The sequence below is a fragment of the Hyperoodon ampullatus genome, assembly GCF_949752795.1.
Source record: "Hyperoodon ampullatus genome assembly, chromosome: 16".
NCBI classification, from domain to species: Eukaryota; Metazoa; Chordata; class Mammalia; order Artiodactyla; family Ziphiidae; genus Hyperoodon; species Hyperoodon ampullatus.
The window spans coordinates 62,089,522-62,115,805 of record NC_136929.1 but is presented as its reverse complement, the minus strand read 5'-3'; the positions used below and the strand labels follow the sequence as shown (position 1 = coordinate 62,115,805).

Here is a 26,284-nt window from a genome sequence, read left to right as displayed (position 1 = left end):
GTTTGGTCAAAATTAGCTTTAGGGCTCTAAATCAATTAGAAGCTAGCTTTAGAGGATGATTTCTTTGTGTGGCTTTTGAGTAGCAAATTGGAACCAGGGACACAGAAGAAATATCTTCGAGGCTCTCTACCCACATGAAATGAAGCAGCTACACCCACTGGATGCCGCTCTTTTAAAAGCACCTTGGACCTATCTTATTTAACATCTTTGTGTAATTCTCTTATTAGTCATAGAAAGTCAGCTGGAAGGGGCCCCAGATGTCATCTATCTAATTTCCTTTTCATTTAGATGAGAAAATTGAGGCCCAGAGAGGCTAAGTGACTTGCCCCCATACAGTATGGTCCAGTGAGAGGCTGTTGGCTCTGGAATCCCACTGCCTGGCTCCAGTCCTGGCTCCAATGTGTATTTACTGTGACCTCAGCCAAGTGGCTTACCCTCTAAGTCTCAGTTTGTTCATCTGTAAAATGGAGATAATAGTGAGAACAACCTTACTAGGTCATTGTAAGGGTTAAGTGAGATAATCCACAATATTTGGACATATTAAACCCTCAATAAATTTTATCACTATTACCCAGGGTAACACTGAGAATCAGTGACAAAACAGAACTAAAATCCAGCTCAGCTAACTCCTACTTAAACTGGACCCTTTTCCCATTAATCCCGTCCTGTCCTTTGTTTCTTTTTTGTGTGTATGTTGCTTGTCATCCAGGGGAGACTGGAGTTCCCTTTTGAGATGAGGGTTGTCTTTTCTTAAAACCTCCTATGAAGTGTGTACAATGCAGTCCCTAGTGGATACTTGTTGATTTGAGGATAAACATTACATGCTTCATGCACTCATGGAACGTGGATGGAATGTACACAGCATGGGTGTAGCGTAGGAGGGAAAGAATGAGAAGAAAACTTGAGGGAAGTGAACGTTTTTTGATCACCTCGAATGAAACCAGGCATTTTGCTCAGCTCTTTACAGATGCCTTTAATCATCACAACAACCCCATGAAGTGAGCATATTCATTCCCATTCTACCAACAAGAAAACTAAGAACGGAGTAGGTCTGCAGCATCCTGGGCTTTACACGGCAGGTTGAAAGAGCTGGGTTTCCACCCACCCTTTTACTGCAAGGTGCTGCTGATGTCCTCAATACACTGTGTGGTTCAAAAGAATGTCTTACACCCTCTGTGAGCCAAAAGCACATTTCCTGAGGTGGTGAGAGAGATTCAGAGCAGACTGATACCTTTTCCATCGCTGACACAGAGTGTACAAAGCACAGTTGTGTAACTCTGGGGGTCCAAAATGTTCTTCTGGTCTAACCTGACTGGCATTGAAAGTCACACCAGGCTGGGTGGCTTTACAGAATGCCACTTGTTTAAACTTCCTTTCATCACTCTGTCAAAAATAAGAGCAATGCCATGGAACCTCACAGTCCTGTTCAGAGGAGCAAGCTGTTCTGGGGAAATTTGTTTCAAAAGTATTCTGCCTTAAATACACGCCCACTTGGGAGGGGGCAGTGATCCTATATCGTCCGTCCTAGGTAATGAGGCCATTAAACCAGCTGGTCTCTGCACATCTTATGTAAGGGTGTCTCAGTCTCTGGGTGAGTTGGGTAAACCAGTACAGAATTTAACCGAGAGAGGTTTCCTAACTGGGACTTAGAGATGGAGGTCAGATGTGGACAGGGGTGCCCGATTCCTACATATGGGGCCCAGAAGGGGCTGGATGGCTTGTCTAGGCTGACACAGCCACTATGCTTTTTTTTTTTTTTTTTTTAACTAACACAGTATGTTTATTTGGCCTTGGGGAATCCGGGACGCTGATGAAGATTTGGAGGAGATAAAGGGCCCCACCCAGGCACTGCAAGACGCTGCAGAACTAGTGGCACAGGTCTGTACTTTGGAGACAGACTTACCCAGCCTTGCCTCTCCACAGTCGTGTCACTGTGTGCATGTTACTGACCTGACTTATTGCACCTGCTGAAGAGGCCATGTCCCTCCGCTGAGATACTGGGGGCATTTCGTGAAATAAGCTAGGTAGGAACTTAGAAAATGCTAGTTTTTCAGTAACCCCTATGATAAACCCATCAGATGAAGACATCTTTTTAGTATCAGTAAGCCTCATCGCTTTTATTCCACACAATTTTCTGGGTCATCAGATTCTAGGAGGTGCGCTTCGGTGCCATCTTTACGTCCTAGTCATACCCCCAAAACGTGCTGACGCCCGGCTTCGACCCAGAGGTGACTATGCGGACCTTCAGCGCGGCCCGCAGCACGGTCTGCCCTCCCTCCCCTCCCCAGCCCTCTGAGGCTGGGGCTGGAGGGGGCACTCTCCAGAGTCGGGGCAGGAGGGACGTTCCACGTCGTACGGAGACGCCGTCGCATTCCCAGTGGAGAAAAGCCCCAAATGCCGCGGTTTTTATGTAACTGGGATGATGTAACCGCTGGCCGGGGCGGGGCGGGGCGGGGGCACCGGGAGCGCGGGCCCGCGAGACTCTGCGTGCGGCGCCCGCCCAACCATGCTCCTCTACCGCAGCGCCGTGTGGTTCGCCAAAGGCCTGCGCGAATACACCAAGTAAGGATGCAGAGGGTACCGCGCCGGGGGCCGCGGGCTGGGGCTGCCGGCTGGGGGGCAGGCCGTCCGGCTGTCACGTGGCCCGCCTCGGCGCGCGCGAGCGAGGTTAGCGGGGACGCGCCCGCGACTTCCCCGCGATCTCTTGGACCCACCAAGCGACGGAGGCGCCCGCTAGCTGGCAGCCCGCGGGCAGATGTACCGGCGGCCGGCGCGACCCCCGCACCTGGCGGGCGTTCGGGGGCGGGGCGGGCGTCCGGGGGCGGGGCCTTGCAGCGCAGGCTCCACCCACGGACGTCAGCCGGCCCAGACGCCTGAGAGCCTCCAGGGTGTTCCCTTGGCACCCTGCTGGGCGGGCTCCGATACTGGCTCCGTGGGGCTGTTTTCGGCGTCAGACGGGGTTAGTTCTGAGCTGCTAGTCGAGATTCTGTTTAGTACTTTCCTGGGTGTGTTTTTTTCCTCACTAATCAACTGCGGCTTGTGGATTGTGACCTCTCCCTCCAGCTGGAACATTCCGGGCGCGGGTTTCAGGTCAGCTCTGCACCCAGTGTGAGCTTGCGGAACGGTGCTGGATGGTTTCACCGGCCCCGTGATCGCCCTCGCTGTGGTTTTAAGGGGTGGCCACTTCTGGCAGATGGAGAGGTGGTTTTTATCTTAGAATTAGTTAGGCTTACGCAGTGGTTCTCACCCCTGTCTGAAATCAGAAATCACCAGCGGAGAATTTAGGATACCATTTTCCAGGCCCTCCCCCTAGAGTTTCTGATTCAGTTGATGTGCACTGGGGCCTAGACAGACATTTTATTAAAAAATCCTACAGGTGTTTCTCCTGTGCATCCCAGTCATCTCTAGGAGACTTCCTCTCCTCCCTGCACTAGGGTTTTTTTTATCAGTTCCCAAGGCAGCCCGGGCAAATTTCCATCATACCAGGACTCCAGGCATCATTCCAAGGGGAGACAGCTACCGCTGCTCCCTTCTCTGCACCCCACATCCTTTTGGAAAAAGTGCAGACCCTCCTCAGGGGCCAGTGCTGCAGAGAATGTGGGAAGTGTAGCCGTCAACCCCGACTCACTGAATTTAGGTGAATACCGTGGCCGCCTCTTTCAAAGGGGTGTACAGGCAGTGGCCACCATTTGCTGGATCTTTCCATGTTAACACAGAATGCAGCATGAAAAGTTTGAGTCAGCTTCCTGCCCCAGGAAAACAGGCTTCTAAAAGTCTCTCCCTAGACTCTTCCGTGAAGTTGGAGGGGTGCAAACTTAGGCGGGTTTCCCTGCTATTATGTATTTAGTGAATTGGAGGGAAAGACAATACCTTACTTTGATTCCAACCTGAGAGTCTGTAGTTTGGGTTTACAGTGTTTTTTCTTGGCACACCAGGATTTTTATAAAGCTTCCTTATATTGGGCCCCTCGGCAGCAGGATCTAGTTACAGTTTCCTAAACTTGCCTGAACCTAAGAATTACCAGGGGGTAGTTCAGCTACAACAACTGACTCCTAAGCTCCTAGCATGTGTGGGTGGGACCTTAGCAAATTCCATATTGGATAAATTGGGGGAAGCCTGCCAGGGAGCTTGATTCCTATATTCAGGGGGTTCAGGAAACACTCAGTACAGTGGTTGCTCAGCTTGAATCAAAATCACCTGGAGGGCATGTGAAACCACTCACTGACTGCTCGGCCTCACCCCGGAGTGTCTGACTCCGTGGACAGATGGCCAGGTGATGCTGATGCTGCTTGTCTGGGGACCACTCTGAGCACCACTGGTGAGGTAGAAGGTGCCCTAGGCTGGGGTGTTGGGCTTCATTACCTACCATCTCATGACCTTGGGTAAGTCATTTATGTCTGTCTACGTCTGAAAAATAAGGACTGATATCAAGAGTTTATAAAGATAAAAAAAGGAAGGTGGGAGGATACAAAACAAACTAAGTTGTCTTATTAACAACAGACTGGATCAGGGTGGAATCCCTGTGTTGAAGGCAAAGGACAAAGGGAGGTAGGACGTGTCCTTTAGCCCAGCCTGGCACCGCCCACTTGGCAACTGGCTCACAGCCTGGAGTTTGAGGAAGAGGTTTAATCCACAGGAGCCGTCCTCAGCAAACCTAAGGCTCTAATAGGATCGATGTGGTAGCCCAGAGGTTAAGGTCTCCTCTAGCTGTGTATCACAGAGAAAAGCCTCTCAGCTTCCTGCCCCAGGAGGAGGGGACTCCTGGGGCCGGGCCCCTGTGGGGCATTTACTTGGGGCATGTTCTCTGGCCTGCTCTTCTTCTGGCCCTGTGGTGGTTTGGAAAGCTCTTTCTTGCTCCCCACCAGTGCCTTGTCCTGCCTGGGCCCCTATGCACTGACTCCCTGGCCCTTGATTCTTTCTGAGAAACCCCTTTCCTCTGCAAGAAAATCTTTTCACAGTGATCCTGGGACCCCGACCTGTGGGAAAAAACAAATCTTCCAGCTTCATCTTTGGTTATAGTTTAAATTACTCTCAAAGTCCCTAATGATTTGAAGGGCTTGGGGGCTGGTGGGGGGACAATGAGCTTAGTTTTGAATGTGAAAGGTATTCATGTCATTTTTAATACTAGTAATAATGATAGCAACTACTATTTATTGAGTTCTTAATTTATTCCAAGTGTGTGATAAATGCCTCACATACATTATCTCACCCAGGCTGCCCAAGAAGTAGCTTTTATTATCCCCTCTGTGCAGATGAGGAGACAGGAGCTCAGAAAGGTTAAGCCAACACATGAGACGGCACAGCTGTTCAGAGGCAGAGCTGTGATTTAAATCCAAGTTGTTTGATCCAAAGCCCTTATGATTGATATTATTTTTAGTTTCAAGTCAGCCTTTCAGGAGGCCTTGGAACAGTCAGAAGTCTTGCTTGCCCCACTAAGTGGCCCACTGACAGCCGAAGCAATGGAAAGGGCATTCTCTGAGCTGCCCTGGATGTTTGGGCGAGTTACAGATGGTGAGAACAGGAACATTCTCCTTGGTCTCTTGACTGTGAGACCAGGGGCAATGACCGCCCCTGTGGCTAAACCAGACCCAAGCTCATAGACATTCTTTGGCCCTCTTCACCAGTGTCCAGGCATGTAATTGGCAGTTGTGCTGTGCCAGGGCATGGGGCAGGAGACCAGCTGTTGGCAGTCTGTGTGTAAACAGGGCGCGGGGAGGGCACTGGGCTTCTTCCAGAGCCTTTGGGGGAAAGAGTTGCCTTCTGCATTGCAGGGAATCGGCTCTTTGGGTGAGAGACGCAAGCTGAGACCCCAGCCTGCTGGTGTGTGGGGAGAGCTCCGCCCCGTGGGTCTCCTCCTGCCAATCCCCCTCCACTCTGCCTCCACCCCCTCAGCCAGTTTTGTAACTGGGAAATACTAGGACAGTAAAGCTAGAAGAGGAAGCTCAAAAAGCAGAGAGAAACAGTTAAGGAACTCAGGGTTGTTTCTATGCAATATGATGCCTTTGTGCAAATTAGAAGAAGCACCTCCCTCTCTATGTGCTTTGCTGTCCTCCGGCAGAAAGTTGTCCTGATGCAGATACGAACCTCTCATCACTGTGATCGGAACGGCGCCCCCTAGAGTTGTGGAGCACACACCCTGTGGCCCTGAAGGAGCCTTGCTTCCTCTGAAGGCGTGCAGCCCTCATACAACTGCACCTGCCCCCGCCTTCCTTCCCTACGTGCAGATCTACCCACTTTGCCGTGGTCCTTCTATACCCGGGTAGAGACACCTGTCCTGCGGTGCAGTAGGCATGATGTTTCTGGTCTCCTAAGCTCCTCTCTGCTCCCCCCACTGTGGGAAAAAGGCCAAAAAAAATCTATCTATCAAAAGAGTTTTTTGGGGTGGGGGGCACCTCCTGGTATCAGAGGCAGTCAGAGAAAGGTAGTTTGGCCACCAAATTGTTGGAATCTCCAAGCATTTTCAGTTCAGGAAGCTAATGGTATAGGAAGTGTAGGCCTGGAGAAGATGGTGGTGTTCATGAGACCAGGGAGGATAGCAGCGGGAGCCCAGGAAGAAAGGGGCTGCACGACGTGCCGGGAGAGAGCACGATGCCCAGCGCAGAGTTAGGCTTCCTCCCCACAGGAGGATGTGTTCCCAGCTACTTACGGCCGTTCCTTCTGTGCTCTGCTGCTTCCAGGAGTGGCTATGAATCTGCATCCAAGGACTTCATCCCTGATGACTTGGAGGTCCAAGTCCCTGGAAGAGCCTTCATGGTCACCGGGGGCAACAGCGGCATTGGAAAAGCAACTGCCTTCGAGATCGCCAAGCGAGGTGAGCAGCCTGTTAACTCGTGTGTGCACTGGGCCCCGAGGTCAGCCTGTGGCCGGTCCACACCGGGGAGAGTGCCCTGTGTCACAGGAGGGTCAGGAAGGCCCCTGCCAGCACAGCCAGGAGCCCTGAACAGTGACCCTGTGATAATGGGCACAGCTGCCAGCGTTCTGGGCTGTGCGGTAAGCTTCAAGCTAGAGGCGGACAGAGCAAGTGACCGGAGGAGGCTTTTGTCAATACAGTTAATTCACAGGAGAGCTGGGGTCCTGTCCACATGTCAGTGTTTTCTGACTAAGAACAGTGAGGGGCTCCGGCCAACCCTAGGGGTCTGAATCACCAGTGGACCCTTAAAGCAAAAAACACCTGCATACTTGGTCTCCGGTTCCTGTCTTCTCAACAAGAATGGGGTCAGGGGTGGGAAGGATACTGGGAGTCCCTCACAATTTGCCAGTGGACCCTAGTTAAGAACCAGAGCCCCCAGAATAACGGGAGAGGGGCGTGCAGTGAGTTTCCTTCTTCCTTCCTGGTGTCCAGCCTCCAGGTTTCGAGCAGCTGGAGACAGCCTCCCCGTTCTCCTCCCTAAGCTTGATTTTGGGAAGCGCCTCTCTGGGTGCCCGTAAATTATTCAGGCAGCTGAAGTCTTCCTCCGGGTAAATGCCAGAATTTCCTGCATGAGCTCAACTGCCCTGGGTCACTTAATGGCACTGTGGTGGCTAGAGAAGCCTGCCGTGTCTCTCTGGAGCTCCTTCTCCAGGAAAAATGGATGTTCCGGCAGAAGTTGGGGAAATAAGTTGGGAATTTATCACTTTTCAAGATGCTCGAGATTTTTTTTTTCTCTAAAATTGTTAGTCATTTTTCAGGGGAATATTATACCATTTGGAGTTGTATTTAATTATCTGCCAAGTCAGGGGGAAGATTAACTGCGTCTTAGCAACTGGGAGGTCCTCTGAAGAGTTGTGGGGAAGAGGATAAAGCAGATGGGCTGGTTGTGTGATTAGCCTGTAGCCTCCCATGAAACAGACCTCATTTTAAAAAGCAGCTATTTTAGGTGAAGAAAGCAGGTTCCATAATGCTTACTTCTTAACTGCCGCAGACAAGGCGAGTCCCCTTTAAATAACCCTTGATTGATGACGGTGTGGCTTTTGCTGGAATAGTCTGAGTGCCGTTTATGGATTTGGCCATTCAGTAAATATTTATCGAGTTCCTGCTGTATATTAGGCTAGGCATTAGACTCCCTGGGGGGCTTTTAAAACATACGCAGGCCTGGGCCCGTCATCTAGAGCTTTAAAAACTTCCCTGGTGGGTCCTAAGTGCAGCTAGTGTGTCAGGTACTCTATGAGATGTCAGGGATGCAGGTATGACAAAAACCGACCCTTCTTATCCTTGATATATTCAGACCCTTAAGTCAGGACGTTGTCCCAGGTGCACCGTCAGTCAGCTCAGGTAGGCAGGAGGATGGGTTCCAAGATCACCCTCTCTCTTACATCTGCTGCTCTGACTATGGGGACCATCTGTCTAGATTTTCCAGAATAGTCTCCATTTCAGGTACTCTTTCTGTGAGCCCGTATGTCTTAGTCCTTCATTTGGAAAAGCTGGTCTCCGTAGCTGTCCCTCACACACGGTTTTGTTGAATTCCACCAGGTGGCACAGTTCACCTGGTTTGTCGAGATCAAAACCGAGCGGAAGGTGCCAGAGGTGAGATCATCAGGGAGAGCGGGAACCAGGTGAGCTGCTCTGTGCCCTTCCTGCTGGGGGGGGGGTGGTTCCTGCCTGCAGGGTCAGCAGTGCAGGGGGCTGGACTCCTGGCCACGCTCCCCGAGTTGGCAGTGGCCTGTTTGTGCTTCGGCTTGGGAGGCAGCCGCAGCCAACAGAGCTGGAGCTGCGCTTTTCTTTTCTTTTTTCTTTCTTTTTTCAATGTGTTTCAGGACAGAGGTCCTATTTTATTTTATTCTATTGTATTTATTTTTGCTGTACAGCAAAGTGAATCAGTTATACATATACATATATGCACTCTTAAAAAAATATATATATATATATTTATTTATTTATTGGTCCGCGCTGGGTCTTCATTGCGGCACACAGGATCTTCGTTGCCCCGTGCGGGATCTTTAGTTGCGGCATGCGGACTCTTAGTTGCGGCATACGGGATCTAGTTCCCTGACCAGGGATCAAACCCGGGCCCCCTGCATTGGGAGCACGGAGTCTTAAGCGCTGGACCACCAGGGAAGTCCCCATATATCCCCTCTTTTTTAGATTTCCTTCCCATTTAGGTCACCACAGAGCATTGAGTAGAGTTCCCTGTTTTATACAGTAGGTTCTCATGAGTTATCTGTTTTATGTATAGTATCAGTAGTGTGTCTATGTCAATCCCAATCTCCCAATTTCTCCCACTCCCTCCTCGCTCCTCTGAGCTGTGCTTTTCAAAATCTGGGCTGGACTCGGGATAAGGCGGGCAGTGAGGTTTGATCCCACGCCCCATGAAGGCATCAGTGCCTGCTAGGGAGACATGATATGGACGTGGCACTGCTGGGGTCCCCCCCACAGAGGGAGGCCACGTCAGTGAGACACATCAGAGGTGACTCAGGGTGAGCCAAGCTGTAAACTGACCCAGTGGTCTTTGGATAAAGAGGGACAACAAATGACATTTTGGCCTTGATGAGAGCCACTTCCTCTTGAGAGCTTTCAGAGCTGGCTCACGGTTTGTGGGCTTCCTCTTCTGAGAGAGTCGGAACCAGGACTGGCTACATAATCTGTAGGGCCCAGTGCAAAACGAAGGTGTAGGACCCTGGCGTTAAAAGCCTAAGAATTGGAGGACGGCGAAGGCATAGCATTAACACAAGCGGGGCCTGTACTCCAATAAAAAGTAATTTTAAAAAAAGTTCCCCCTTGAAGGCACTCTGGCTCAGTAACACAGTAGAATCTCTAATAAGAACAAAGGTAACGGGCTTCCCTGGTGGCGCAGTGGTTGAGAGTCCGCCTGCCGATGCAGGGGACGCGGGTTCGTGCCCCGGTCCGGGAAGATCCCACATGCCGCGGAGCGGCTGGGCCCGTGAGCCATGGCCACTGAGCCTGTGCTGCGCAACAGGAGAGGCCACAGCAGTGAGAGGCCCGCGAACCGCAAAAAAAAAAAAAAAAAAAAAAAAAAAGGACAAAGGTAACAGTTCGCAAGTCTTATTGCTAGGAGACTTAAAAATCATCACAGTAATAATGAAAGGTATGAGTAATCAAAAAAGAATTAAGAAATAAAAAACAAGTGGGGCCCACTTGTGGGGTCTGTGTACCTGTGCAGGTGGTACCCCGGGGAGCCGGCCCCGATGGAGGCCCTGAACCCCCAGGGTCAAGTGGAGAGGAGGGGGCTGGCTGGCAGCGACCATGGGCCCCTCACCTTCGCTCCAGAGCACGTTGCTTCCAGCCCCACCTGGAGTTTCCTCCTCTGTCCTGTGCACCTGCTTCTCCAGCAACTGCCCACAGCCGAGGGGCGGACAGCACCCCGCGCCCTCAGGCTTGGGCCGTGGCCAAAGGGAAAACAGATGCCCCAATCTAGAATGGACTATTTTGCCTCTGCTCATGAAGGTTATTCCACGTCTTGAAGTAACGTTTTCAAGGCAAGAGACTTTCTGCAGACTCCGCAGCCTCCTGCCATCAGATTCCTCCCGGAGGCTTAGGGCTGGCTGAGAGCTCCAGGGTCTCTAAATCTTCCTCTAACGTCTGCAAGGGCAGCTGCGATCTGGGGGCTGCAGTTCTTGAGATGGAAAGCTGGCTGTCTGCCTGCTGATAACTTTCAGTGGTACTGCTGCAGGATGCAACAGGAATACTAATCTCAGGCTATGGGCAGAGGAGGCTTTGTCTGGATTCCAGCCCACTTTGGTTTGGGCTATGTTGTTTTACAAAGTGGATCTATATAGAAAAAGAGGACACGACTCTCTTTACGCTGTTGAGACCTCCTCATGTCCAGCTCGCCATCTTTGGGAGGTAGTGCTGAAAGGGAGAGCAAGCATGGTTCCTGGGCCGGGGGGAGAGGGAGCCCTTCACCTGCGGCCTCCCCGCATTCACGTTCACAAACCCACGGGCAATCCTCTCCTCTTCTGTGTTTGTAAGTGACTGCCAGCACTGAGCGCTCGGAGGGTCCGGGGCCGGTGGTGCCCATCTGCTCATCCCCGTGGGTGTGGTTTCCCTGACTCGGTGCATCCTCCAGGCTCTTCCCCGGGGTCGGCTGCTCCTTCCTGTTTGTAAAGAGGCTCCACTGCCCAGCTTCGTCAGGGGTACACGGGAAGGAGGGAGGCTCCCACCTGAGTGCCGGCTCTGCACTCACGGAGCCTTGTGAGCTGGGCCATGTGCTTAGCTTCCCTGAACCTCAGCTTCCTCATCTGAAAAGGAGGGGCGATACTACTTTGTTCATTTTTGAACATCTCTTTGAGTGTGAACGTGTCAGGCAGCAGGCTGGGAGCTGGAGATTGACACAGTAGAGGCAGTACAGCCCCTGTCAGTCTTGTAAGGATTAAGCGATCAACAAGCATTTTCAGCAAAGGATGTGCCCCTCCCTGGGCCCCGCCTGATCTGCTCTGTATCACGGTGGGGCGGGGAGGTGTGGATGGCGTGGCTTCCGAAGTATGTGTTCCCCCAGCTGCCACGTCAGCCGCCTCGTGCCTGCGTTTGTCCAGCAGCGGGTATTAGAGGAAGACTGGGAGGAAGGGGCTGGGAGGAATGGGGAAACAGGATATCTGGCCTCCGTGGCAACAGCTGAATCTCCGCTGAGGTTCCTGCTTCTGGGGGCGAGACCTGCTCCCAGGCTCAGGTCACATCACCCCCTCCCGTTGCTCCCGCAGCCTAGGGCTGGTGGGCGCTTCCTGCTGCTGCTGCTGGTCTCCAGGTTTCTTCACCAGTCCCAGCTGAGTTCTCGTCTCCCTTCTCCTCTGGGAAACCAATCCCTGCGTTCAATTCCTTCTGTTGAAAGTGGTTTCTGTTAGACCCTGGCTGACAGAACATGGTAGTGCTATGACATGGGAAGTTCAGGGCATCACAGTGTGTACAGCTCTCAATCCGTAGAAGCTATTACTGTTATTGCTGTTATCAACATTGTTTATGCTAATATTATTACCACTCCCAACCTTACATTCTCTGCTTTTCAAGTTCCCTAGTTCTCTTTCATCAGTGGTGCTTGGGCCAGTAAAGCAGGGAGGGAGGGCACTGGCGGGACTGGTCCTGGGTGCATAGTTGGGTGGACATCAAAGAGCGGTGGTCCTTTGGGCAGGAGAGCCTGGGTGGGGTGTGTGGCAGGCCAGCCAAGCCAGGTGCCTGTGGGCAGGCTGGGCACCAGGGAAGGACAAGGTCACGTGGGAACCAGCTGCTTGGACACACTGGCTTGGTAAGATCAGGTGTGTGGAGTACGGAGAGTTCAGTATCCTGCCACGGGGCTCTTTCTGGAGAGGGTGTGTGTGGCCCCAAGCTTGGGGGAAGGAGCGCTTGTCACAGAGCAAACTCCCAGTGCAGCAGCCACTGTGTCTGGCACACTGTTCCCGACGGGCCCAGGGAGAGGGTCAGAGTGGACCTTCTTCAGGTCCTCGCCACATGCAGTTCATCACCATCTCGCTGCCCGGATAGAAGGGCACCAGGCTTTTGTCTGGCAGTTATCTCCTTGGGCAACTTTTTTTTTTTTTTTTTTTGGCCACACTGAGTGGCGTGTGGGATCTTAGTTCCCCGACCAGGGATCGAACCCAGGCCCCAGCAGCGAAAGCACAGAGCCCTAACCACTGGACGGCCAGCGAATTCCCCATGGGCAACATTTTTAAAAAAAGAAACTTTAAAATTTGAGAATAGTTTTAGGTGCATAGGAAAGTTGTGAAAATAACGCAGACTTTCCATTTACTCCACACCCATTTTTCTCTTTGCTAACGTCCGTCTTACATGAGTGTGATTCATTTGTTAAGCAAATGAACCAATATTGATACATTATTACTAACTAAAGTCCATTCAGATTTCCTTTGTTTTTACCTAACACCCTTTGTCTGTTCCCAGATCCCATCCAGGATCCCACGTTACATTCAGTTGTCATGGCTCCTCGTGGCTGTGACAGTTTCTCAGACCTTCCTAGTTTTTGATGACCTGGACAGTTTTGAGGAGTCTAGCCAGGGGTTTTGTATACTCTCCCTCAACTGGGATTGGCCTGTTGTGTTTCTCATTGATTAGAATGGCGTGGTGGGTTTCCCGGAGAAAGATCACAGAGGTACAGTGCAACCTTTGCACTTCCTGATATGGCTGGAAGGTGCTGTCAGTGTGCCTTCTGTCTTGTGGAGATGGATCCCATCAACAGCAAAACACCAAGATAAAAAACAGGAGTTTCTACTCTCCAGTTCTCCCAGGCCAACGTGGAATTCCACCTTCTTAAGAATTACTGGTTTAGCTTCCTGAGTACTAGACATTAATAGTAACTGTCACCTCGTTCCTACATAGTGATTTCTACTTCCAAGGGCACATTCATGTACTGTCTCCCCTTTACCCTTCACACTCACCCTCTGCCCTGGGTAGAGGCTTCCCGTGATGTCAACTCATGACTCCTGGGCCACCCAGCTGCTAGATGATGGTGGTTCACCTATAGGAAGGATCCCAGTTGAGTTTTGCTCAGTTTCAATAACCAGACTTGTATCCCAGGTTTAAGGAGTGAGTACGGGACTTCCCTGGTGGTGTAGTGGTTAGGACTCTGCACTCCCAATGCAGGGGGCCCAGGTTCGATCCCTGGTCAGGGAGCTAGATCCCACATGCGTGCCGCAACTAAGAGTTCACATGCCATAACTAAGGAGCCTGTGTGCCACAACTAAGACCCGGTGCGACCAAATAAATAAATATATAAATATTTTTTTTTAAAAAGTGAGTATAGGGGCCCCAGTGGCTCCTAGGTCCAGCCTCGTCCTGTGTAGATCAGCAGATCAGGGTTTTACACACTGGCACCTGCCTGATTCCTTCCCCTGGTCACAGCAGACTGCTGGCCTCTCCTTCTGGGTGCCTTTGGGCTTCCTAGTTTCTCGGAGAGGGAGCCAGATGATTCCCTTCACCTTTTCAGGATGCTTCATTTCACCAGGCTCCAAGGTTGATTTGTCTATAATGGCGAGTCCCTCTTCCCTGCTGCTGCCTCTTTTTAATTCCGCGATGCCTTGGGTGCTTCCAGGAAGCTCAAGGAGATTGAGGGATGATCAGAGTAAAATTGATTTTGGCTCACTTGAATTTTGTTGCTCATTTGAATTTTGTTGTTTCTTTGAGCCTGGCTTTGTGTGAGCGTTGCAGCCCTGCTGGTGGGAGGGAGTTCCAGGGTGGTTGCCCGGAAGTACTCAGTATGAAAGGATTAGGTGCGTGGACTTGGTTTGCCGTCACTGGTAGACGCTCACGGCTGACCCAGGTGTGAGTCAGCAGCCTCATGTCCACTCTGTCAGGGTGAGGCCTTCAGAGCCTTTTTAGAAGAGCATAGTCCTGTACGGACAATGCTTTTCCTCTCCCTTGAAGGCAGAGGAAGGTTCAGTTGTTCCAGACTTAAGCCAAATATGGTATTCAAGCTGATTACAGACCTTCTGAGGCATGAAAATGTGGGATTGCTTCTGTTTTCTCATTCTCTGAGCCTTTGTCTCAGGGTGAGGAAATATGTTTTAAGATCAATCAGTAGAAAGAAATTCTGTCTTGGGTTCAATGGCTCAGTTAATGGGGAAACTGAGACAGGGCCCTGAACTCTGCTTTATCAAGGGAGTTACAGCTGTTGCTCAGAGTTTTGCCTGTAGGTTCAGCTCCCAACAGCAGGAATCTGCCTTGGGTTGGTGATAAGTCCCTCACGTCTGCTGGAGCTCAGGGGGAATAGCCTCACGTTCACTGGATGCTGAGAACACAAGTTTCAATTATGTGCTGAGTACAGAGAAAAAGGGGTAAATGGACAACATGCCTTGAGTATTTATGTGCATGGCTGTGTGCACCACCGTAAAGGAAAAGGGGGCATTCAGCATGGCTCCTCCATCAAGGAGTTCTGAGTCTACTGGTGGGGGAGGAGGCCATTTTAATGGCCACAAAACATACGTTTGCATGGATGTGTCATAGTTTCCTACCAATCATTTGGGAGTTTTTGTCAATATTTTGCTCCTAAGAGATTATCGAAGGCACATCCTAACTCTAAGATGACAACTTTTTCTGTGACTCAGTCCTTGCTTACATTGCGTGTCAGTTTCTGCCTTGTGACATGGTTACCTCTGGATGCAGCCTTCTCCTGCAGTAGACTCAGAACTCCTTGATGGAGGAGCCATGTTGAATGCCCCCTCTTCTTTTATGGTGGTGCACACAGCCATGTACATAAATGATCAATGCATGTTCATTGCAGCTCTATTTACAACAGCCAGGACATGGAAGCAACCTAAGTGTCCATCAACAGATGAATGGATAAAGAAGGTGTGGCACATATATACAATGGAATATTACTCAGCCATAAAAAGAAACAAAATTGAGTTATTTGTAGTGAGGTGGATGGACCTAGAGTCTGTCATACAGAGTGAAGTAAGTCAGAAAGAGAAAAACAAGCACCATATGCTAACATATATATATGGAATCTAAAAAACAAAAAAAAAATGGTCATGAAGAACCTAGGGGCAAGGCGGGAATAAAGACGCAGACCTACTAGAGAAGGGACTTGAGGAAACGGGGAGGGGTAAGGGAAAGCTGGGACGAAGCGAGAGCGAGGCATGGACATATATACACTACCAAACGTAAAATAGATAGCTAGCGGGAAGCAGCTGCATAGCACAGGGAGATCTGTGACCACCTAGAGGGGTGGGATAGGGAGGGTGGGAGGGAGGGAGACGCAAGAGGGAAGAGATGTGGGGATATATGTATATGTATAACTTTGTTATAAAGCAGAAACTAACACACCATTGTAAAGCAATTATACTCCAATAAAGATGTTAAAAAAAAGAAACTCAACAATAAGAAAACAACCTGATTTAAAAAAAAAAGAAATAAGATAGATTTATATATAAGAAAAAAATCTCTAAAACATATTGTTAAGTGAAAAAGAAGGATATAGAACAATGTATAGTCTGATCCTATGTATATGGAAAAGGGACACACACACACACATAATGCTTAAAATGTATAATAGATAATGCCTGAAACATACATTTATAAATATTGTATGTACTTAAAATATTTCTGATGATTCGCAAGAAACTGTGAACAATGGTGTACTTCTGAAGAGTGAGACTTTTTCCATTTTGTATCATTCCAACGATTTGATTTTTAAAACCATTTTTTAAAAAAACCATATTTAATGAAAAAAATACATGTTATCTTTTTTTTTTTAAGGCTTTACAATTTTTCTTGTTTTCTGGTTTAGAACATCTTTCTGCACATTGTGGACTTATCTGATCCCAAGACAGTCTGGAAATTTGTTGAAAATTTCAAGCAGGAACATACCCTCAATGTCCTGGTGAGCTTTGTAAACATAAGTAGGGGATAAATCTCATGCATGTGCATTTCTTGCCTGTGTGGTTGTAGACTGATGTGTATGTTTGTGGATCTTTATGGTGACACCTTAGTGAGAATCTTTTATGGGGAGGCCTGTTCAGTCATCAAGTTTACTCATTGGAGTCAATCTAACCCTATTGGTTGGATTTGTGGGGAAAGGAAGGGACCATCCACTGGGTCCGGGGGGGAATGGGGAGGTTCCATTTTTTTCATAAAATGATTTGTATACTGGTATTCCTGAGCTCTGTAGATTTGGGGATTGCTATATTAAAATTAGAGGCTCAGGGGGAAATTAAATAAAAAGCTTAGTCCAAAAGAACGCCTGCTGCAGACAAGCACATCTTTTAGTAACACAGTCAGTTGCTCTCCAGAGAGAGCTAGAGGACTCAGGTGGGCTGGTGTCCTTCTCCTCCTCGCATATACTCTGAGCTGAGCTGCGTTTCTACCCACATAGTTTCTAATGTGCTCCAAAATGTTCACTCAGGCTCACGTCTACTCTTGCGCTGTCCAATATGGCTATGGAGCATTTGAAATGTAGCTAGTCCAAATTGAGATGTGCCACCAGTGTACAAATCTGCCGATGTTGAAGACTTAGTGTGAAAAATAGAGTAAACTAACATTTTTATATTGATTACATTTTGAAATGATACTCTTTTGGATATATTGAGTTAAATAAAATATTAAAATCAATTTTACCTGTTTCTTTTTACCTTTTTAATGTGGCCACTTTCTAGAAAACTTAAAATTATATATTTCTATTGGACAGCACTGGTCTAGACGAATTCCTGGGGCACTTTATCATGAATTAGGTTGCCTGGTCATCGGAGGTCTCTGCACAGTCCCGTGGCTGAGCCTGCTGCACAAATGGCATTTTCCAGGACGGGGTTTGGAGTGAAGGAACAGTTGAGCAGAACTGTTGTCGTCACATGAATGTGGGACCAGTGGTCGTGGTGGAACTGTGGGGTTTGGGAACGGGTCCTTTGGCCCTATTTTCCTTTATTTTGAAATGGGAACTGTACTTTCTAGATCAATAATGCAGGTTGCATGGTCAATGAGAGAGAGCTCACGGAAGATGGACTTGAAAAAAACTTCGCTACCAACACTCTGGGTAAGTGTAAGCCGTTTTCTTGTTTGCTTTTAGCAAAATAAACGTAGACATAAATGATACCGTAGAAGGATCAGAAAAACATTGATCTACTTTTTGGGTTCTTGGTCCTTGGCGTGATTGCATTTACTTTACATTTATCCTTCACTGCATTATTATTTCTTCATAAAACACTCTTTTCATGTTTTTCATAATATGAGTTAGTGCCAGAAATACTTAGCATTGTTAAAGTTTTTTTTTCTAGGAAGCTCAAGGCTCATTATAGACATGACTTTGGTGAGAAGAGCAAGGTCATCTTAGGTGGAAAGTGCAAACATGAAAACTGTAGCCAAGGGAACTTCCAGCCAGGGCCGAGAAAGGTGCAACCACGAGACCAGAAGATGGGCCAAGAAGGGCACTCACCTGGAACTCAGGACCGCTGGGTTCCGGTTCCTGCTCTGTAATAACAGGCCGACTCATTTTGTGCCAGGCCAGTGATTCTCAAAGTAGGGTTCCTGGGCCAGCAGGGTTCACCGGGCAGCTGGGTAGAAACGCACATTCTTGGGCTTCACCCCCAGCTCTACTAAATCCAAAACTAGGATGGGGCTGAGAAATCTGTGTTTTTTTTTTGTTTGTTTGTTTTTTTTGTGGTACGCGGGCCTCTCACTGTTGTGGCCTCTCCCATTGTGGAGCACAGGCTCCAGACGCGCAGGCTCAGTGGCCATGGCTCAGTGGCCATGGCTCACGGGCCCAGCCGCTCCGCGGCATGTGGGATCTTCCCAGACCAGGGCACGAACCCGTGTCCCCTGCATCGGCAGGCGGACTCTCAACCACTGCGCCACCAGGGAAGCCTGAAATCTGTGTTTTAACAAGCCCTCCAGATTATTCTGATGCACACTAAAGTTTGAAAACCGGTGTACCAGGATTTTAACCTCTTTGGATTTTCTCCATCTCGAACCAAGGGGTCTGGAGTACAGATCTTCCTCAACTTACGTTGGGGTTAGGTCCCAGTCAACCCATCATAAGTTGATCATATAGTAAATGGATTTCGCATTTAATCCACCTAACCTACCGAATATCGTAGCTTAGCTCAGCCTACCTTAAACGTGCTCAGAACACTTACATTAGCCTACAGTTGGGCAAAATCATCTAACACAAAGCCTAATTTATAATGAAGTATTGAATATGTCATGTAATTTATTGAATACTGTCCTGAAAGTGAGAAACAGAACGGTTGTCTGGGTCCAGAATGGCTGTAAGTGTGAGGGTTCTTCGCTCTTGTGATCACCTGGCTGACTGGAAGCTGCGGCTCACTGCCCTGCATCCAGAGAGAGCGTCATACTGCATATCACCACCCCCGGGAAAGGTTCAAAATCCAAAATTTGAAGTGTGACTTCTACCTAATGTGTATCGCTTTCGCACCATCATAAGTCAAAAAATCGTAATTCAAACCATCATAAGTCAGGGACCAACTGTAGACTATTTCGGTGCCTTTTAACTCGGAGATGCAATGAATCTAAAATTCTCCCCAGTGACTATACCACTTCCTCATAGGAAGTGAAGCTTTTAATAAGGCACTTTAATTCATCCTAAGTCACAAGATGCATGGCGGGGGTTCCTGTGTTTGTCGTTGAAGGTGTCCATTAAATAGTAACCCTCTTCCCAGCCAAGAACTGAACAATTTGAGGAGTAAGACCGTGGAGGAAAGCCCCAAATCCCTGTTGTTACAGATAAGGCTGGTTGAAGGGTGTGGCGCCCGTGAGAGCCAAATGGCTTCCTTGATGCTAAAGCCCAGAGTTAACCAGCCTCACTTGCTTTGTGGCATCTGGCTGGCCTCAGACAGACACCACCAACCCCTCCCAGGAAGAGGAAGACGTGCGGAGCACAGCTCAGCAAGCCCAGGTGACTGCTCCTAAATTGACTCCGTTTTTTAAGTGGTCCCCGTCCTCGCAGTGGAGAGAGGGAGGGGCTGAGGGAGGCTGTTCATTGTTCTCCCTCCAGGAGAAAGAGAGCATCTGGAGCGGGGAAGAACCTTTCTCCCCGGCCCTGAGGTTGCATTTATTTCTTCTTAAACAAATCCCCGGGAGCTTGCGATGAAACGCTGCAGGTTTAGTACAAAATATTCCCAGCGTTCGCTTTGTTCCAAATGTGGTATCCCTGCCCAAAGTACCCAAAGTACGCAAATGTGGGGTCATGCCGGGGTTTGCCTCCTAACTCTCCTGGATGGCAAGGACTCCTAGGGTCCTAGCAGCTGGCCTCCCAGGTGGCTGCTCTCCAGGACCAGCTCTGTGATTTGCGGGGCCCAGTGCCAAACAAACATAGGGGGCCCCTGTATTCAAAAAGTGCAGGACCCTGTGGGGCTGCACAGGATGAAGCCCGCTCTGCTGCTTCCCCACCCGCCCATCCACCACCCAGCTAAATTCTACTGGGTGTGCGCTGCATGCTGGGCACTCGTGGGTGGCGTACGTATATATGGCACTGAACCCACGTGACCACCCTATGATGGAAGTATTCCTGCCTGTACGTTACAGATGAAAACACTAGACTGAGAGAGCTTGCATAACTTGCCCAAGGTCAAGTGGAGGAGCCAGAATTTGAACCCAAGTCTGTCTGCCTCCAGAGCCCATGTGCATAACCAAGATGAGTTCTACCAGCCCCCAGCATCTCCTCCCTCAGACCCATCACTGCGTTATCGTGAGATAAGTTCTAAAGGAGGCTGGGAGGGGAGTGACCAGCCATGCCAGGAGAAGCATGGCCCAGGGCTGGGGGCACTGCTTAGAGGGCCTCCTGGGAATCTGCATTGATTGAGAATGTGGGGCAGATCTGATAGACTCTAAGGGAACTGCCTTTTTTTTTTTTTTGCCACGCCGCAAGACTTGCTGGATCTTAGTTCCCCCACCAGGGACTGAACCCAGGCCACCGCAGTGAAAGCGCAGAGTCCTAACCACTGGATGGCCAGGGAATTCCCTTTTTTAAAATTTTTATTTTATTATTTATTATTGTTTGTTTTTGCTTTTGCCTTTTTGATTATACAGCTAATTATGTTGTACTTTTGTTATGGATCCGGTCTGCTTCTAAGGACCTTGATACCTCTTCATTTTCATTTCCTACCCGTGTTAGAAACATTTTATTGATCTTCCCAACCTCTCTGAGAAGCATAGTAATTCTCATGCTTAATATTTATTCATCCTCTCCAGAGGGGAAGATGTAGTCCAATATACACAGAAGCAAGTCAGTGACAGAGAGGGCAGCTTGATGTGCTTCTGCTTTACAGATGAGGAGATACAGAGAGGTTCAAATATTGTCATTCTGAAGCAGGTCCAGAGCCAGACAAACAGCCCATACCTCTGTGTGAGTCCTAGGAAACTGCTGGCTGCCTTTCTAATATGATTATGTAACACAGGTTAGGTGGTTTTCTATTTTCTAAGATTCAGTTTGGCCTCTAGAAATACTTCCAATCCCCAGCCAAACATCAGTAGATTCCTGATACTCTGAGGACAGGACACAATAGGATTTGCAGAATTTATCACCAGATCCTAAGAGTTCGGGAGGTGGTGGATTAGTGAAATACTGTCAGAGCCCATGGCTGCATGTGGCTCTTTGTGAAGACATCACAGTCTATGAATCAGATAAAGTTTGGAAATCATTCTCCCTCTCCTTTTGCGGAGATGGGTGGGGCATGGAGAGGTTTTCATAGTTTACTCTCCTAGGGACAAAAATGAGCTGCCCCAGGGTAGATTTGTGGGGAGACGGAGCGTGGAGGTAAAGTGATCTCATGAGACAGATGCTGTTTGGTTGCTGTTCTTGCCCCTGTGTTTCGGGTCTTCTCAAACCATATCCGTTTTGCCTGTTGGCATTCAGTGGCATTCAGAGTCTGTGAGGAGTGAAGACGGATGTGTGTGGGGGTGGGTAGGGGCGCAGTGCTTCGCTGAGTGCTGTGCTGGCAGCTGGCCACAGCCCGAGCATCAGCCGATCACAACTCTCCCCCGCATCTCAGCCTCTCTCACCCACAGCACACGAGACAAGGATGCCATCCACCTCCTCCGAGACAGCTGTGCCATCAGTTAATTGACTGTAATAAACAGGCAGTGGTGCCTTAGATCTTTGGCAGAAGGTGGGAAAGTTCAGTTGAGGTCACTTTGGAAGGACGTACGTACATCAGTGTACGGTACATGTTCTCTCCCTTCACATTCTGTTATTTGGAGCTTTCTGCTCACCGGCATAGCTCCACACCCAGTGGTAACTGCTGTTTAAAGCAGGGACCCAGGGTCCAGAAACACCTTAATAATAATGATGATAATAATAATAGTAATAATAATGGCACACACTGAACACTTTCCATGTGCCAGGGGCTCCACTAAGTGTTTTTCTTGGACTATCTTGTTCAATTCTCATAACAACTTTATGGATTTCATAAACAAGGAAACAGGATCAGAAGTAGTTTGAAACCAGAGTCTGAGTGACTCACCTTCCTAAATAAAGAACAACAAAATTATAGTTGGTCCATTTTTGCTATAGGCTTGTATCTGCCAGCTCTTGCTACATAACAAACAACCCCCAAATCTCTTAGGCATACAATAAATAAGCATGTATTTCCTTTTTTTTTTTTTTTTTTGCGGTACGCGGGCCTCTCACTGTTGTGGCCTCTCCCGTTGCGGAGCACAGGCTCCGGACGCACAGGCTCAGCAGCCATGGCTCACGGGCCCAGCCGCTCTGCGGCATGTGGGATCTTCCTGGACCAGGGCACGAACCCGAGTCCCCTGCGTCGGCAGGCAGACTCTCAACAACTGCGCCACCAGGGAAGCCCAGCATGTATTTCTTGTTGACTCTTATGCAGGTCTGCTGGGTGGGCTAATGTCAGCTGAGCTCAGTAGGGTACCTCTAAGCAGCAAGTTGGGTCTGCATCATGTTCCAAATCCTTGCATCCTCCTTGGACCATTAGGCTGGCCAGAGTATGTTCCAGTGGCAATAGCAGAAGCCCTAGCATGCAAGCCCCTGCTTGCTTCAGATCTGCTAACGTCCAGCTGACCAATGCAAGTCATTTCACAGAGCCCAAAATCAAGAGTCAGGGAAACATACTCCTCCCAGGAAACTGGGGAAGAGAGGGTGAATATTGTCAAACAGTAATCTACGACAAGGGTCTATTTTATTACATTCTAAGTCTTTGGAAATGGGTCATCTGAGTTTGATGTGGTAACTATTAACCCCAAATATTTAATGATCAAAATGTCTTGTTTTTTGTATGATTCTGTTTATATGACATTCTGGAAAAGGCAAAGCTATGGGGACTGAGAACAGATCCGTGGTTGCTGGTGGTTAGGGGTGGGAGGAGGGTGTGACCACAAAGGTAGTAGGTGACTGTGAGGGAATATTTGGGGTGATGGAACGGTTGTGAATCACACCACAATCTAATGCATAGAGTTACCCAATTGTATGCATTTGCAAGAGCTCATAGAGCTGCACCCCCCCACACACACACAGAATTTTACTGCATGTAAAAATATATAAGAAAAAGCAAAAAGGAAAGTATCATAGCTCTCAGCACAGTGAGTCTGTTTCTTGGTAAGAAGCCGACTATTTACTATGATTGATTTGAGGTGCCCTCGTCAAATCAGTGCACTCCTAGAAGGGGTACTGGCTTCCCTCCAGCCTAGAGCACAGGTCACCCTTCTCACGCCTGATAATAGTAGGTGCTAAAAAGCATCAGTTGGTGAGGAGTAAACGTAGAGGCACCTTCCGTGCTGTGCAGAGGCCAGAGGAAGTCCTTCCACTATTCCAAGGATAGTGGAATGTGCAAAGGCTGTGGATGGAGATATGGCAGTCTTGCTGTCCAGGAGAGTCTTGGGGTGAGGGAAGGTGACCCCATGAGGAACCCTTGACCGGAGCCAGAGTTCATGATTTCTGTGAGCCCACCTGGTTCTGGGTAAAATTGGAAAGCAGGCAGTAGTCACAAAAGAAAAGGTGATCAGCCAGCCTCAGTGTCTCATTGGCCTTCCCATCGTTCCTCAGGGACCCCATCGTTGTCCTAGAATTTTCTCTGCACCACCTCTCCCCTAAGAAGCCCCTGAGATGCAGGGAGAGAGGAAGATGCAGGAGGAGGGAGAGGGAGAGAGGGCTGCTGTCCAGCTACATCAGAGGGCTCCCTTAGGTGTCCTTCTCCCGTTTTGAAATCTGGCCCCAAGGTGCCCAAGCCCCTCTGATCTCTTCAAACGACTGAACGAATGGACGCTGGAGTACTATCAGGGCCCCAGCAAAACCAGTATGGCTTCAGCAGCATCCCACATTCTGCACCATTCCCAGTTCCCTTCCTCACGCCTCCTCTGTTGCTTCCCTGCAAACATTTTGTCTCCTTTCTCTCATTCCCTTGGGCTACACTCCTTTCTGGGTCCCAGCTCACAGCTCAGTAAATCAAGGATCTGTGCTCATCTTAGCAGGTGCCATCTTAGGACTTTGTGTGGGGGGCAGGGTAGGGAGGTGGTGTTTATTCAGGATCGCTTTTTTCTAATCGTGAGACAAATGTGTCTTCTTTTAGAAAATAGGGAAATAAAAGTATCCAAGAGAAACCAAAACTCTCCTGTAATTCCATCATTAAGATAAAACCACCATTAACATGGGTCTATTTTTTCCAGCCTTTTTCTATGTGTGTCCCCTACTCCGAGGAGGGGCCACAGTGTGTGTACCACTCTGAGTCTTGTGTTTTTCCAGGTAGCATTATATTATAAATGTTTTCTCATGTCATTAAACATCCTTTAAAATGTTACTTCTATTTAGAATATATTCTGTTGTATGAATGTGCTATAGTTTAGTATGTTTATCCCCTATTGTGGGATATTTAGCTTGTTTCCAACTTCTCACTATTGAAAATGATTCCACCATGAGTACTTTTGTTCATACATTTTTGTGTGAATCTTTGGTTATTGCCTTAGGATGGATCCCTAGGAGTGAAATTACAGACACCTAGTTTGTGACCATTTTTGAGACCTTTGACCAAATTGCCAAATACATTATACATGAACCAAATTGCCCGCCAGAAAAATTGGAGCAATTTGTATTCCCACCTCAGCATTTATCTCTCCCTATCCCAACAAACTCTGGGTCCCACCCATCATCCCCAAAAGAATGATCTTTGCAAAAGTGATAGATGAAATCTGGCATCTTACTTTTCTTTGCATTGCTTTGGTTACTAGTGATATTGAACTTGGCGATGGTGGTTATTTATTGGCCATTTGTATTTCTTTGGGGAGTTGCCTGTTCATGTCCTTTGCCCATTTTTCAATTGTGATCATCGTCTTTTAAACTGTTGGTTTATAAGCCTTCTTTGGCACATTTATCACAAGTGCCTTCCTCCCTGACCCGCCCCCCCGCAACCAGTTTAGCAAATTACTTTTTAATTCTGTTTTTGGTGCTTTGGTTGATCACACACAAGTTTAAATTTTCTATGTAGTCAGGCTGTATATTTATTATTAAGACTGATTTATTCGTTTTTATGGTTTAAAAAAAATCCTGGTTACTCTAAATACTTGGTTTTTCCCCCTATTTTCTTACAACATTTTCTCTTATTTAGCGTTTTCGTCTACTGGAAGTTATGTGGGTATTAGGTCGGTAAGGACCCTTTTCTCCTCTTTCTCTCTTTCTTCTCATGCTTTTTAAAAAGCAGTGCCACAGCTCTGCTTATGTACTGCATAACCTTTCCTTTCTTTTGAGTTGTGATGCCATCTCTCTCATGTACCAAATTCTCACTAAGCTGCCGCTCTTTCCAAGCTCCAGTCCGTTTCACTGATCCAGTCATTATTGTCACGACTGCACTATTCTCGTTACTCACATACATTTTAATACCTTATAGGGCAAGCCCTAGCTCATCACTTCTCTCCTTCTCGAGACATTTTCACCCAGAGGGCTGATAGATTGGGGGTGAGGAGGCCAGACTTCAGGCACCAGGGGAGACTGGTGGGGTCTGGAGCTCCTGAAGCTACGAGGTAGGACCCCTCAGCCCCCAGAAGGGCTTTGGAGCCCTGCGTGAGGCTCTTGGTCTAAAACTGCATGGGGGGTGGGGGGCCCTGTGCAGCCCTCCTAAGGGCAGAATGGATAAACCCAAAAGTCAGAGATCATCTGCCCCTAGGCTTTGGTTTTCTGCCAGCCGTTGAGGCTGCTTTGGATGAGGCAGAAACACCTTCCAGAGCTGAGCCCCTGGGCCACGATGGGCCCCCCCACCTGCCTGCCCGCCACTCCGGGGTGGGGTCTGAGCCACTGCAGTGCCCGACCAGGCGAGCTCTCTCGGGGCCCCGTGGGGACCACGCCCCCTGTTCTCCCAGCCAAGGAGCACTGGCCCCAATTCAGGAAGCCGGTGAGGTGCCCGGCCCCATCCTGGCCCGGGGGCCCAGGACCTTATCGGATGATCTGGCTGGGATTCCGTGGGTGTTTTTAAAGGTGAGCTACTCACAGCAGTTCTACCACATGCCCATTTGGGGAGTTTTAAAAACAAAATCCCAGTTAAGCACCTTCATGCTTTTAATAAGCCCATTCTCTTCCTGCTGTAAAGCAGGCTCTTTCCTTGTGCACCAGGTGTAGTACCAACAGCCTCCCTCTCGGTTGTGACAGCAGGGAGTGATGCAGTCATCCTGCACCAGAAACACTGGTTTAGCTGTAGCACCCTGAGGTACAGACCTTGGATGGCCTGGGGAGGACAAGGAGGTGACAGCATATTCACTTTTGTGGGTCACCTGGAGCCCAAGACAGGTGCCAGAGCTCCCCCCACTCCTCTCGGGTGGACCCTTCCCACCTCACAGGTGGAGCTCACAGGTGTCCATGCCCACATTTAAACAATGCTCTCTGGCTGCTCACAGCTTCAGCCACCCTTCAGTGAGCCCTCCCACCCCCAGGCTCTTTGCACAGACTGTGCTCCA

General features: G+C 48.9%; 1 protein-coding gene across 3 annotated transcripts in view; it reads left to right on the top strand.

Moving 5' to 3' along the window:
* Positions 1 to 2,506: 2,506 nt before the first annotated feature.
* Positions 2,507 to 26,284, top strand: part of DHRS12 (dehydrogenase/reductase 12) — a gene marked incomplete at its 5' end in the record, with an annotated part of 35,891 nt that continues 12,113 nt past the window's right edge. For 2 of the 3 annotated variants that reach the window (XM_079721759.1, XM_079721760.1), the window contains 5 exons: positions 2,507 to 2,562; positions 6,678 to 6,811; positions 8,450 to 8,532; positions 16,167 to 16,259; positions 17,324 to 17,405. In XM_079721759.1, the coding sequence (XP_079577885.1) occupies positions 2,507 to 2,562; positions 6,678 to 6,811; positions 8,450 to 8,532; positions 16,167 to 16,259; positions 17,324 to 17,405 (448 nt within the window). Of the gene's footprint in view, positions 2,563 to 6,677; positions 6,812 to 8,449; positions 8,533 to 16,166; positions 16,260 to 17,323; positions 17,406 to 26,284 lie in introns of those variants that run through there. The other variant, XM_079721761.1, reaches the window with a different exon arrangement.